This window comes from Salmo salar, chromosome 26, assembly GCF_965601325.2.
Source record: "Salmo salar chromosome 26, fSalSal1, whole genome shotgun sequence".
Classification (NCBI taxonomy): Eukaryota; Metazoa; Chordata; class Actinopteri; order Salmoniformes; family Salmonidae; genus Salmo; species Salmo salar.
The window spans coordinates 36,273,357-36,288,565 of NC_138316.1; the positions used below are offsets into that span (position 1 = coordinate 36,273,357).

The following is a 15,209-nucleotide window of genomic DNA, read 5'->3' on the forward strand; positions in this document are numbered from 1 at the left end:
CCATATTTTTCATTTAGTCAGCACGGGATTCAAACTAGCAACCTTTCATGACTAAAAAATTCAGGAGGTTAGCCTACTATGGTGTTACAGGGACTACCTGTTAGTGGGACTAGGTCCCCATCTAGTGGCCTTCATGTGTATTGCATGTAGAGTATGTGATGCATTGTCCTCTATCCATCCAAGCGTTCTGTTTTGAACATGACTGAAGTTAAAGCGCAACTGAATGCAAAAAACAACTTCTCTGGTTAATATGTGGCATTAGTCAAACGTATTCCAGTGTCAAAATTGACAAAAAAGTGTAAGTATGATAATTTTGGGCATAAAGTCAGTATTATTCCAAAACAGTGTGATATTTGTCTAACGAGTCCGTCACGACTTATTTGGGGTTGGGCTTTGATTTCGATCATGCCCACTATAAAGGGATTGTAGCGCCTACAGCAAATTGTCATGCACCGAGAAGCAGCTGTGCTGATTGCGCTCTATCTAATCATACCGAAGAACAGACAGACAGACCTGCCCACATTACGCAGCACCTCGGACTTGTTTACATAAGACAACACATTGCCAAATGGTGGAGTTCGTTTTGCATGTCCCCAGGAGCCGATGCCCCAGGTGGGTGGAGATTTCACATTAAGGACCAATGGAATGGTCTAAAATGAGCAAACTCTGCCTACCCGGGGGCACCGGGCCATGCAAAATGTAGGTCTTCCCTGTGGCTCAGTTGGTAGAGCATGGTGTTTGCAATGCCAGCATGGTGTGTGCAACGCCAGGGTTGTGGGTTCGATTCCCACGGGGGGCCAGTACAAAAACAAATTTTAAAAAAATGCATGAAATGAAATGTATGAATTCACTACTGTAAGTCGCTCTGGATAAGAGCGTCTGCTAAATGACCTAAATGTAAATGTAAAATGAACTTGACCATTATGTTGAAAGAAAACTTGGCCCAGAAGCCCTTTATGAAGTGGCCACTTGCTGTGGTGTTTGATAGGGATCACAGGTCTGCCTAGTGGTTGACTTGGACTGAAATAGGTGCCGGTAGCCTACTCCTTTAGGGTGCCGGTAGCCTACTCCTTTAGGGTGCCGGTAGCCTACTCCTTCAGGGTGCCGGTACTGTTTAGGTGCAGGAACTCCACAATACTTTTGAGCTAATATTCTATTTGAGGTGCAGGAACTCAAGCAGTTGACCTCTTGCCCAAGTCAAGCACAGTCTGAGAATTGACTGGAGATGATGCGTGCACTTGTATCCCAACTGCCACTTGTCAACATTCCAAAATTCTGAACCCATTAGCGAGCATCTTGTATCCTGCCATGACCTTCTATGTTATTTTTTTATTTAACTAGGCAAGTCAGTTAAGAACAAATTCTTATTTTCAACGATGGCTTAGGAACAGTGGGTTAACTGCCTTGTTCAGGGGCAGAACGACAGATTTGTTTTACCTTGTCAGCTCGGGGATTCAATCTTGCAACCTTTCGGTTACTAGTCCAACGCTCTAACCACTAGGCTACCTGCTGCTTTACATGATTCACTATGAAACAGTGCCAGAAAGACGCATACTAATAGAGAGAATGTTGAAAAAACATAATGGCACCGAAGCACATACCTGCCAGTGATTTGATAGGCTGATTTATCTAACGTGGCTTTCCTGCTCAATGTGCCTGCTAGCTAGCTTCATTGACAAACACAGATGGAACTTAGCCTGCTAGTGATTTTGGCCTCTGATAAACAGCATGTAGCTTATGATTAATTTACAATCGTTTGCCAGCTTGCTGATTAAGGTTGGAACGAATCAGTCCTGTGCAGCTGTTGTTTATTCATGTTCTGTATGATGTCATGTTTCATGTGGACCCCAGGAAGAGTAGCTGCTGCTTTTGCAACAGTTAAATGGGGATCTAAATAAAATACCAAATAAATAGCTCTGTGTGCGCAGCAGCAGACAAATTATTCTTCTGCATTGCACTGCTAGTTTTCATGCACATTTTTGAACTGCACCAAACACCTAGCTAGGATGTAAAATTGCACAACAAAAATGTCCTCGGCAAAAACGTCAAAATTAATTGCAGATTTCTTGATTAATCTTAGATCAATTGTGACTATTTTGGGGAAGTGTTAAACTAGTGGCTCTGTTGTGGCTATGGTGTCTCAAAAGTGACAAATGAAAGAGAAATTATTTCATAGAGAAAAACAGCTCCCTTGGACCTTTTTTAAAGAAAAAAAAGATTTCAGTCTTGCGGGTGTGTTATCGGGTGTTGCGGGTGTGTTAACAATTTTTTTATTTTTTTTTAAGTTCCAAGGGTGCCATTTTTACCCCAATATCAAATAATTTCTGGGTAACAAGTGCCTTACTGTGAACATTTTATTTGAAAACAGTAAAAAAATATATCTAAAATAGCTTCATAGCAAAGGGTAATTTCTCAAGCAACAATTTTGCTAGGACTGTCAGAGTGGTCTGAATGGGGAGGGGAAAACTGACAACTATCTGTTATTGGCAGAGAGGAACTTTCTGATTTGTCTATTAACCAATTCACAGCATGGTGATGTAACCATGGAAGGCCAAAACCATCATCCCACCAAAACAGGCTAAAATTTCAGGTGGTCTTTCAAACAGCTTTTACACTAAAAGTGCATTATCATTTCCACAAATTCACAGTATTAGTCCACCCACAGCGTGAAAATGTATATAAAACTCAGGAAAATCACATTTGACTGCACTGAGCCTTTAAATGAGCATCAGAAAAACAAGGGGAATCAGAGTTCAGTCGCCCTTTAAGTCTTAGCTCCGAATCTAAGCCAATATTACTACACAAACACCTGGTGGGAGGAAAAGAGATGACAGAAGTCTGGTGGTTCCTGTTAGGATAGAATAGAGATGACAGAAGTCTGGTGGTTCCTGTTAGGATAGAATAGAGATGACAGAAGTCTGGTGGTTCCTGTTAGGATAGAATAGAGATGACAGAAGTCTGGTGGTTCCTGTTAGGATAGAATAGAGATGACAGAAGTCTGGTGGTTACTATGGTTCCTGGTAGGATAGAATAGAGATGACAGAAGTCTGGTGGTTACTATGGTTCCTGTTAGGATAGAATAGAGATGACAGAAGTCTGGTGGTTACTATGGTTCCTGTTAGGATAGAATAGAGATGACAGAAGTCTGGTGGTTACTATGGTTCCTGTTAGGATAGAAAAGAGATGACAGAAGTCTGGTGGTTCCTGGTAGGATAGAATAGAGATGACAGAAGTCTGATGGTTACTATGGTTCCTGGTAGGATAGAATAGAGATGACAGAAGTCTGGTGGTTACTATGGTTCCTGTTAGGATAGAATAGAGATGACAGAAGTCTGATGGTTACTATGGTTCCTGGTAGGATAGAATAGAGATGACAGAAGTCTGGTGGTTCCTGGTAGGATAGAATAGAGATGACAGAAGTCTGATGGTTACTATGGTTCCTGGTAGGATAGAATAGAGATGACAGAAGTCTGGTGGTTACTATGGTTCCTGTTAGGATAGAATAGAGATGACAGAAGTCTGATGGTTACTATGGTTCCTGGTAGGATAGAATAGAGATGACAGAAGTCTGGTGGTTCCTGGTAGGATAGAATAGAGATGACAGAAGTCTGGTGGTTACTATGGTTCCTGGTAGGATAGAATAGAGATGACAGAAGTCTGGTGGTTACTATGGTTCCTGTTAGGATAGAATAGAGATGACAGAAGTCTGGTGGTTCCTGTTAGAATAGAATAGAGATGACAGAAGTCTGGTGGTTACTATGGTTCCTGTTAGGATAGAATAGAGATGACAGAAGTCTGGTGGTTACTATGGTTCCTGTTAGGATAGAATAGAGATGACAGAAGTCTGGTGGTTACTATGGTTCCTGGTAGGATAGAATAGAGATGACAGAAGTCTGGTGGTTACTATGGTTCCTGTTAGGATAGAATAGAGATGACAGAAGTCTGGTGGTTCCTGTTAGGATAGAATAGAGATGACAGAAGTCTGATGGTTACTATGGTTCCTGGTAGGATAGAATAGAGATGACAGAAGTCTGGTGGTTCCTGTTAGGATAGAATAGAGATGACAGAAGTCTGGTGGTTACTATGGTTCCTGGTAGGATAGAATAGAGATGACAGAAGTCTGGTGGTTCCTGTTAGGATAGAATAGAGATGACAGAAGTCTGGTGGTTACTGTTAGGATAGAATAGAGATGACAGAAGTCTGGTGGTTCCTGTTAGGATAGAATAGAGATGACAGAAGTCTGGTGGTTACTATGGTTCCTGTTAGGATAGAATAGAGATGACAGAAGTCTGGTGGTTCCTGGTAGGATAGAATAGAGATGACAGAAGTCTGGTGGTTACTATGGTTCCTGTTAGGATAGAATAGAGATGACAGAAGTCTGGTGGTTACTATGGTTCCTGTTAGGATAGAATAGAGATGACAGAAGTCTGGTGGTTCCTGGTAGGATAGAATAGAGATGACAGAAGTCTGGTGGTTCCTGGTAGGATAGAATAGAGATGACAGAAGTCTGGTGGTTACTATGGTTCCTGTTAGGATAGAATAGAGATGACAGAAGTCTGATGGTTACTATGGTTCCTGTTAGGATAGAATAGAGATGACAGAAGTCTGGTGGTTACTATGGTTCCTGTTAGGATAGAATAGAGATGACAGAAGTCTGGTGGTTCCTGGTAGGATAGAATAGAGATGACAGAAGTCTGGTGGTTCCTGGTAGGATAGAATAGAGATGACAGAAGACTGGTGGTTACTGTTAGGATAGAATAGAGACGACAGAAGTCTGGTGGTTACTATGGTTCCTGTTAGGATAGAATAGAGATGACAGAAGTCTGGTGGTTACTATGGTTCCTGTTAGGATAGAATAGAGATGACAGAAGTCTGGTGGTTCCTGTTAGGATAGAATAGAGATGACAGAAGTCTGGTGGTTCCTGGTAGGATAGAATAGAGATGACAGAAGTCTGGTGGTTACTATGGTTCCTGTTAGGATAGAATAGAGATGACAGAAGTCTGGTGGTTACTATGGTTCCTGTTAGGATAGAATAGAGATGACAGAAGTCTGATGGTTACGATGGTTCCTCTTAGGATAGAATAGAGATGACAGAAGTCTGGTGGTTACTATGGTTCCTGTTAGGATAGAATAGAGATGACAGAAGTCTGGTGGTTCCTGGTAGGATAGAATAGAGATGACAGAAGTCTGGTGGTTCCTGGTAGGATAGAATAGAGATGACAGAAGTCTGGTGGTTACTATGGTTCCTGGTAGGATAGAATAGAGATGACAGAAGTCTGGTGGTTACTATGGTTCCTGGTAGGATAGATTAGAGATGACAGAAGTCTGGTGGTTACTATGGTTCCTGGTAGGATAGAATAGAGATGACAGAAGTCTGGTGGTTACTATGGTTCCTGTTAGGATAGAATAGAGATGACAGAAGTCTGGTGGTTCCTGTTAGGATAGAATAGAGATGACAGAAGTCTGGTGGTTACGAAAGTTCCTGGTAGGATAGAATAGAGATGACAGAAGTCTGGTGGTTACTATGGTTCCTGTTAGGATAGAATAGAGATGACAGAAGTCTGGTGGTTCCTGGTAGGATAGAATAGAGATGACAGAAGTCTGGTGGTTACTATGGTTCCTGTTAGGATAGAATAGAAATGACAGAAGTCTGATGGTTACTATGGTTCCTGGTAGGATAGAATAGAGATGACAGAAGTCTGGTGGTTCCTGGTAGGATAGAATAGAGATGACAGAAGACTGGTGGTTACTGTTAGGATAGAATAGAGATGACAGAAGTCTGGTGGTTACTATGGTTCCTGTTAGGATAGAATAGAGATGACAGAAGTCTGGTGGTTCCTGGTAGGATAGAATAGAGATGACAGAAGTCTGGTGGTTGCTATGGTTACTGTTAGGATAGAATAGAGATGACAGAAGTCTGATGGTTACTATGGTTACTGTTAGGATAGAATAGAGATGACAGAAGTCTGGTGGTTACTATGGTTCCTGTTAGGATAGAATAGAGATGACAGAAGTCTGGTGGTTCCTGGTAGGATAGAATAGAGATGACAGAAGTCTGGTGGTTACTATGGTTCCTGGTAGGATAGAATAGAGATGACAGAAGTCTGATGGTTACTATGGTTCCTGGTAGGATAGAATAGAGATGACAGAAGTCTGGTGGTTCCTGGTAGGATAGAATAGAGATGACAGAAGACTGGTGGTTACTGTTAGGATAGAATAGAGATGACAGAAGTCTGGTGGTTACTATGGTTCCTGTTAGGATAGAATAGAGATGACAGAAGTCTGATGGTTACTATGGTTCCTGTTAGGATAGAATAGAGATGACAGAAGTCTGGTGGTTACTATGGTTCCTGTTAGGATAGAATAGAGATGACAGAAGTCTGATGGTTACTATGGTTCCTGGTAGGATAGAATAGAGATGACAGAAGTCTGGTGGTTACTATGGTTCCTGTTAGGATAGAATAGAGACGACAGAAGTCTGATGGTTACTATGGTTCCTGGTAGGATAGAATAGAGACGACAGAAGTCTGGTGGTTACTATGGTTCCTGTTAGGATAGAATAGAGATGACAGAAGTCTGGTGGTTCCTGGTAGGATAGAATAGAGATGACAGAAGTCTGGTGGTTACTTTGGTTCCTGTTAGGATAGAATAGAGATGACAGAAGTCTGGTGGTTCCTGGTAGGATAGAATAGAGATGACAGAAGTCTGGTGGTTACTATGGTTCCTGGTAGGATAGAATAGAGATGACAGAAGTCTGGTGGTTACTATGGTTCCTGTTAGGATAGAATAGAGATGACAGAAGTCTGGTGGTTCCTGGTAGGATAGAATAGAGATGACAGAAGTCTGGTGGTTACTGTTAGGATAGAATAGAGATGACAGAAGTCTGATGGTTACTATGGTTCCTGTTAGGATAGAATAGAGATGACAGAAGTCTGGTGGTTACTATGGTTCCTGTTAGGATAGAATAGAGATGACAGAAGTCTGGTGGTTCCTGGTAGGATAGAATAGAGATGACAGAAGTCTGGTGGTTACTTTGGTTCCTGTTAGGATAGAATAGAGATGACAGAAGTCTGGTGGTTACTATGGTTCCTGTTAGGATAGAATAGAGATGACAGAAGTCTGGTGGTTACTATGGTTCCTGTGTAGGATAGAATAGAGATGACAGAAGTCTGGTGGTTACTATGGTTCCTGTTAGGATAGAATAGAGATGACAGAAGTCTGATGGTTCCTGTTAGGATAGAATAGAGATGACAGAAGTCTGATGGTTCCTGTTAGGATAGAATAGAGATGACAGAAGTCTGGTGGTTCCTGTTAGGATAGAATAGAGATGACAGAAGTCTGGTGGTTACTATGGTTCCTGGTAGGATAGAATAGAGATGACAGAAGTCTGGTGGTTACTATGGTTCCTGGTAGGATAGAATAGAGATGACAGAAGTCTGATGGTTCCTGTTAGGATAGAATAGAGATGACAGAAGTCTGATGGTTCCTGTTAGGATAGAATAGAGATGACAGAAGTCTGGTGGTTACTATGGTTCCTGGTAGGATAGAATAGAGATGACAGAAGTCTGGTGGTTACTATGGTTCCTGGTAGGATAGAATAGAGATGACAGAAGTCTGGTGGTTACTATGGTTCCTGTTAGGATAGAATAGAAATGACAGAAGTCTGATGGTTACTATGGTTCCTGGTAGGATAGAATAGAGATGACAGAAGTCTGGTGGTTCCTGGTAGGATAGAATAGAGATGACAGAAGTCTGGTGGTTACTTTGGTTCCTGTTAGGATAGAATAGAGATGACAGAAGTCTGGTGGTTACTATGGTTCCTGGTAGGATAGAATAGAGATGACAGAAGTCTGGTGGTTCCTGGTAGGATAGAATAGAGATGACAGAAGTCTGGTGGTTACTATGGTTCCTGGTAGGATAGAATAGAGATGACAGAAGTCTGGTGGTTACTATGGTTCCTGTTAGGATAGAATAGAGATGACAGAAGTCTGGTGGTTCCTGGTAGGATAGAATAGAGATGACAGAAGTCTGGTGGTTACTGTTAGGATAGAATAGAGATGACAGAAGTCTGGTGGTTACTATGGTTCCTGTTAGGATAGAATAGAGATGACAGAAGTCTGGTGGTTACTATGGTTCCTGTTAGGATAGAATAGAGATGACAGAAGTCTGGTGGTTACTATGGTTCCTGTTAGGATAGAATAGAGATGACAGAAGTCTGATGGTTACTATGGTTCCTGGTAGGATAGAATAGAGATGACAGAAGTCTGGTGGTTACTATGGTTCCTGTTAGGATAGAATAGAGATGACAGAAGTCTGATGGTTACTATGGTTCCTGGTAGGATAGAATAGAGACGACAGAAGTCTGGTGGTTACTATGGTTCCTGTTAGGATAGAATAGAGATGACAGAAGTCTGGTGGTTCCTGGTAGGATAGAATAGAGATGACAGAAGTCTGGTGGTTACTTTGGTTCCTGTTAGGATAGAATAGAGATGACAGAAGTCTGGTGGTTACTATGGTTCCTGGTAGGATAGAATAGAGATGACAGAAGTCTGGTGGTTCCTGGTAGGATAGAATAGAGATGACAGAAGTCTGGTGGTTACTATGGTTCCTGGTAGGATAGAATAGAGATGACAGAAGTCTGGTGGTTACTATGGTTCCTGTTAGGATAGAATAGAGATGACAGAAGTCTGGTGGTTCCTGGTAGGATAGAATAGAGATGACAGAAGTCTGGTGGTTACTGTTAGGATAGAATAGAGATGACAGAAGTCTGATGGTTACTATGGTTCCTGTTAGGATAGAATAGAGATGACAGAAGTCTGGTGGTTACTATGGTTCCTGTTAGGATAGAATAGAGATGACAGAAGTCTGGTGGTTCCTGGTAGGATAGAATAGAGATGACAGAAGTCTGGTGGTTACTTTGGTTCCTGTTAGGATAGAATAGAGATGACAGAAGTCTGGTGGTTACTATGGTTCCTGGTAGGATAGAATAGAGATGACAGAAGTCTGGTGGTTACTATGGTTCCTGTTAGGATAGAATAGAGATGACAGAAGTCTGGTGGTTACTATGGTTCCTGTTAGGATAGAATAGAGATGACAGAAGTCTGGTGGTTCCTGGTAGGATAGAATAGAGATGACAGAAGTCTGGTGGTTACTATGGTTCCTGTTAGGATAGAATAGAGATGACAGAAGTCTGATGGTTCCTGTTAGGATAGAATAGAGATGACAGAAGTCTGATGGTTCCTGTTAGGATAGAATAGAGATGACAGAAGTCTGGTGGTTCCTGTTAGGATAGAATAGAGATGACAGAAGTCTGGTGGTTACTATGGTTCCTGGTAGGATAGAATAGAGATGACAGAAGTCTGGTGGTTACTATGGTTCCTGGTAGGATAGAATAGAGATGACAGAAGTCTGATGGTTCCTGTTAGGATAGAATAGAGATGACAGAAGTCTGATGGTTCCTGTTAGGATAGAATAGAGATGACAGAAGTCTGGTGGTTACTATGGTTCCTGGTAGGATAGAATAGAGATGACAGAAGTCTGGTGGTTACTATGGTTCCTGGTAGGATAGAATAGAGATGACAGAAGTCTGGTGGTTACTATGGTTCCTGTTAGGATAGAATAGAAATGACAGAAGTCTGATGGTTACTATGGTTCCTGGTAGGATAGAATAGAGATGACAGAAGTCTGGTGGTTCCTGGTAGGATAGAATAGAGATGACAGAAGACTGGTGGTTACTGTTAGGATAGAATAGAGATGACAGAAGTCTGGTGGTTCCTGGTAGGATAGAATAGAGATGACAGAAGTCTGGTGGTTACTATGGTTCCTGTTAGGATAGAATAGAGATGACAGAAGTCTGGTGGTTCCTGGTAGGATAGAATAGAGATGACAGAAGTCTGGTGGTTACTATGGTTCCTGTTAGGATAGAATAGAGATGACAGAAGTCTGGTGGTTACTATGGTTCCTGTTAGGATAGAATAGAGATGACAGAAGTCTGGTGGTTACTATGGTTCCTGTTAGGATAGAATAGAGATGACAGAAGTCTGATGGTTACTATGGTTCCTGGTAGGATAGAATAGAGATGACAGAAGTCTGGTGGTTACTATGGTTCCTGTTAGGATAGAATAGAGATGACAGAAGTCTGATGGTTACTATGGTTCCTGGTAGGATAGAATAGAGACGACAGAAGTCTGGTGGTTACGATGGTTCCTGTTAGGATAGAATAGAGATGACAGAAGTCTGGTGGTTACTATGGTTCCTGTTAGGATAGAATAGAGATGACAGAAGTCTGATGGTTACTATGGTTCCTGGTAGGATAGAATAGAGATGACAGAAGTCTGGTGGTTCCTGGTAGGATAGAATAGAGATGACAGAAGTCTGGTGGTTACTTTGGTTCCTGTTAGGATAGAATAGAGATGACAGAAGTCTGGTGGTTACTATGGTTCCTGGTAGGATAGAATAGAGATGACAGAAGTCTGGTGGTTACTATGGTTCCTGTTAGGATAGAATAGAGATGACAGAAGTCTGGTGGTTACTATGGTTCCTGGTAGGATAGAATAGAGATGACAGAAGTCTGGTGGTTACTATGGTTCCTGGTAGGATAGAATAGAGATGACAGAAGTCTGGTGGTTCCTGGTAGGATAGAATAGAGATGACAGAAGTCTGGTGGTTACTATGGTTCCTGGTAGGATAGAATAGAGATGACAGAAGTCTGGTGGTTACTATGGTTCCTGTTAGGATAGAATAGAGATGACAGAAGTCTGGTGGTTCCTGGTAGGATAGAATAGAGATGACAGAAGTCTGGTGGTTACTATGGTTCCTGTTAGGATAGAATAGAGATGACAGAAGTCTGGTGGTTACTATGGTTCCTGTTAGGATAGAATAGAGATGACAGAAGTCTGGTGGTTACTATGGTTCCTGTTAGGATAGAATAGAGATGACAGAAGTCTGGTGGTTCCTGGTAGGATAGAATAGAGATGACAGAAGTCTGGTGGTTACTTTGGTTCCTGTTAGGATAGAATAGAGATGACAGAAGTCTGGTGGTTACTATGGTTCCTGGTAGGATAGAATAGAGATGACAGAAGTCTGGTGGTTACTATGGTTCCTGTTAGGATAGAATAGAGATGACAGAAGTCTGGTGGTTACTATGGTTCCTGTTAGGATAGAATAGAGATGACAGAAGTCTGGTGGTTCCTGGTAGGATAGAATAGAGATGACAGAAGTCTGGTGGTTACTATGGTTCCTGTTAGGATAGAATAGAGATGACAGAAGTCTGATGGTTCCTGTTAGGATAGAATAGAGATGACAGAAGTCTGATGGTTCCTGTTAGGATAGAATAGAGATGACAGAAGTCTGGTGGTTCCTGTTAGGATAGAATAGAGATGACAGAAGTCTGGTGGTTACTATGGTTCCTGGTAGGATAGAATAGAGATGACAGAAGTCTGGTGGTTACTATGGTTCCTGGTAGGATAGAATAGAGATGACAGAAGTCTGATGGTTCCTGTTAGGATAGAATAGAGATGACAGAAGTCTGATGGTTCCTGTTAGGATAGAATAGAGATGACAGAAGTCTGATGGTTCCTGTTAGGATAGAATAGAGATGACAGAAGTCTGGTGGTTACTATGGTTCCTGTTAGGATAGAATAGAGATGACAGAAGTCTGGTGATACTATGGTTCCTGTTAGGATAGAATAGAGATGACAGAAGTCTGGTGGTTACTATGGTTCCTGTTAGGATAGAATAGAGATGACAGAAGTCTGATGGTTCCTGGTAGGATAGAATAGAGATGACAGAAGTCTGGTGGTTACTATGGTTCCTGGTAGGATAGAATAGAGATGACAGAAGTCTGGTGGTTCCTGGTAGGATAGAATAGAGATGACAGAAGTCTGGTGGTTCCTGTTAGGATAGAATAGAGATGACAGAAGTCTGATGGTTACTATGGTTCCTGTTAGGATAGAATAGAGATGACAGAAGTCAGTGGTTACTATGGTTCCTGTTAGGATAGAATAGAGATGACAGAAGTCTGATGGTTACTATGGTTCCTGTTAGGATAGAATAGAGATGACAGAAGTCTGGTGGTTACTATGGTTCCTGTTAGGATAGAATAGAGATGACAGAAGTCTGGTGGTTACTATGGTTCCTGTTAGGATAGAATAGAGATGACAGAAGTCTGGTGGTTACTATGGTTCCTGTTAGGATAGAATAGAGATGACAGAAGTCTGGTGGTTACTATGGTTCCTGGTAGGATAGAATAGAGATGACAGAAGTCTGGTGGTTACTATGGTTACTGTTAGGATAGAATAGAGATGACAGAAGTCTGGTGGTTACTATGGTTCCTGGTAGGATAGAATAGAGATGACAGAAGTCTGGTGGTTCCTGTTAGGATAGAATAGAGATGACAGAAGTCTGGTGGTTCCTGGTAGGATAGAATAGAGATGACAGAAGTCTGGTGGTTACTATGGTTCCTGTTAGGATAGAATAGAGATGACAGAAGTCTGGTGGTTCCTGGTAGGATAGAATAGAGATGACAGAAGTCTGGTGGTTACTATGGTTCCTGGTAGGATAGAATAGAGATGACAGAAGTCTGATGGTTACTATGGTTCCTGTTAGGATAGAATAGAGATGACAGAAGTCTGGTGGTTACTATGGTTCCTGTTAGGATAGAATAGAGATGACAGAAGTCTGATGGTTACTATGGTTCCTGGTAGGATAGAATAGAGATGACAGAAGTCTGGTGGTTCCTGTTAGGATAGAATAGAGATGACAGAAGTCTGGTGGTTACTATGGTTACTGTTAGGATAGAATAGAGATGACAGAAGTCTGGTGGTTCCTGTTAGGATAGAATAGAGATGACAGAAGTCTGGTGGTTCCTGTTAGGATAGAATAGAGATGACAGAAGTCTGGTGGTTCCTGTTAGGACAGAATAGAGATGACAGAAGTCTGGTGGTTACTATGGTTCCTGGTAGGATAGAATAGAGATGACAGAAGTCTGGTGGTTACTATGGTTCCTGTTAGGATAGAATAGAGATGACAGAAGTCTGGTGGTTACTATGGTTCCTGTTAGGACAGAATAGAGATGACAGAAGTCTGATGGTTACTATGGTTCCTGGTAGGATAGAATAGAGATGACAGAAGTCTGGTGGTTCCTGGTAGGATAGAATAGAGATGACAGAAGTCTGGTGGTTACTATGGTTCCTGTTAGGATAGAATAGAGATGACAGAAGTCTGGTGGTTCCTGTTAGGATAGAATAGAGATGACAGAAGTCTGGTGGTTACTATGGTTCCTGTTAGGATAGAATAGAGATGACAGAAGTCAAGTGCTTATATGCTTCACTTCCTGAAGGGAGGGATTAGAGATAGTTTTCATTGTTACTTTTAATGCGGATGTTAATACATGGCATATGGTTCTATTGATATTAGGCTACTATTATGATATTGTGGTTATTAAACCAAGACATAGCAGAAGGATAATAATAACAGGAGGATATTCTCATGCTTCTTATTAGGAAAGAAAGATGACAAACCAAATCTCTCTGAGGTCTCTTCCTCAAAGGTAATCATGGATATGCCTTACTATCTGTAGATCATATCGTGCAAAGACAAACATTATTTTATCATAAATGGGGGAACCCCACTCTCCAAGGGTGTCTAAGGGGAGTTGGGATATGCAAAAAAACACATTAACAATTCACATGTGTATAATACACAGTTATACATGGGTGAAATAGGACAAATAAGTACCCACCTAATTATTATTATTTAAATGGTTATTTGCGATTGTTTAATTAATAATAAAGGCTACACGTTGATTTTTGAAGAATTTAACTTAGAAATGCATCATTAGCTTAGCTCAACTGTCGTACCCTATCCCAAAATATAAACTTTTTTACTGCAACAATTTAGGCCTAATTGCAAACTAACACTTTATGCTATTTTTATTTTAAAAAACGATGGATCTCAACAATCAATGACAACAGCGCGAATGCACAGGACAAACATAGATACATAGATTGGTTTGTAGGTTATTATATCTAACGTTACCTGGCTTGTAGTTTGCTATGCTCTTCAGAAAGATGACCCATCTCTATCTGCAGCCGGGCCCTATCGTTAGCCAGCACGTCCAAGCTCTTCCTCGCGTCGGCCAACTCGGTCTCGTACAGCCGCCGAACGTTGGCCGTCTCCCGGGTCGTGGACTCCTCTTTCTCCTCCAGGAGAAGCAGCATTGAGGACTTGTCATTCTCCAGCTGGCGGACCCGCTCTATGTAGGCGGCCAGGCGGTCGTTCAGGTGGCTAAGCTCCTCTTTCTCCTGGCTTCTGGAGAGCCGGGTTGGGCTGGTGCTGGACGGGCCGGCGCCGCTTCGTCGGGAGGAGCGAGTTGAGCGACTGGTTGAGGTAACTGAAGCCATTGTGCGTCCTCATGTGACTGCATGCGCTGGGTTTGGGCTGAGTTTGCACCAATACTTTATGTATACAACTAGATGATTTTTAGGGGGCGCTGTGTTGAAGCCGCCGTTCCTCCATCTTGGCACTCCCCCAACGTTGTAAAACATTTATGAAGCTATACAGATGCATTTATTAAGGTCTACATTCGTTTTTGCCACATTCATTATATTACATACGCCTTAATGCATACTTTTAAATTAAAATTATGTGACCTAAACCTACAAATAAAATATTTTCAAAAAATATAAAAACATTACAAGTAAAACAAGTACACTTTTTAGAGATAGCTAATGTTACTGTCCTCAACATTACAAAATAAGTACTTAAATACATGTAATTTTGTCCTTGAAACAATTATTTGAAATACTGTAGAATTCCATTCATTCCTGTGGAGGACTGCTCCTACTGGGATGTGCTCTCAATGGCCAATAGATAGAAATACATTCCAGGATTTATATACATTATTGGTTTGCTCTGAGTTCTTCTTCTTCTTCTTCTTCTTTTTTTTTTTTTTTCTTTTTTCTTCTTTTTCTTCGGTGGTATAATGGTGGTCCGCAAACAAACGTTTGAGGTGAATGCTGACACCTACTGTGCTGGAGGTGGTGGCGCAGAGTAATGGAGAATAAATGAAAAATCAGTGTATGTTATAAATAAATGGAGGGCATCCGTAGAATAACGTGGAATAAGCAAGTACGTGTAAAGCCTATCAATGACAAAAGAAACGTGCATTACACTTATTAGAGATTTCACATGACATTCCTACACAATT

At 41.4% G+C, this 15,209-nt stretch overlaps 1 protein-coding gene across 2 annotated transcripts in view; it reads right to left on the reverse strand.

Annotated features, from left to right (window-relative positions):
* LOC106594701 (lamin-B3) overlaps positions 1 to 14,866 on the reverse strand; it is a 28,723-nt gene extending 13,857 nt beyond the window's left edge. For both annotated transcript variants that reach the window (XM_045708717.2, XM_045708716.2), the window contains exon 1: positions 14,039 to 14,866. In XM_045708717.2, the coding sequence (XP_045564673.1) occupies positions 14,039 to 14,403 (365 nt within the window). In that variant the 5' untranslated portion in view covers positions 14,404 to 14,866. The remainder of the gene's footprint in view (positions 1 to 14,038) is intronic.
* Between the last annotated feature and the right edge of the window lie 343 nt (positions 14,867 to 15,209).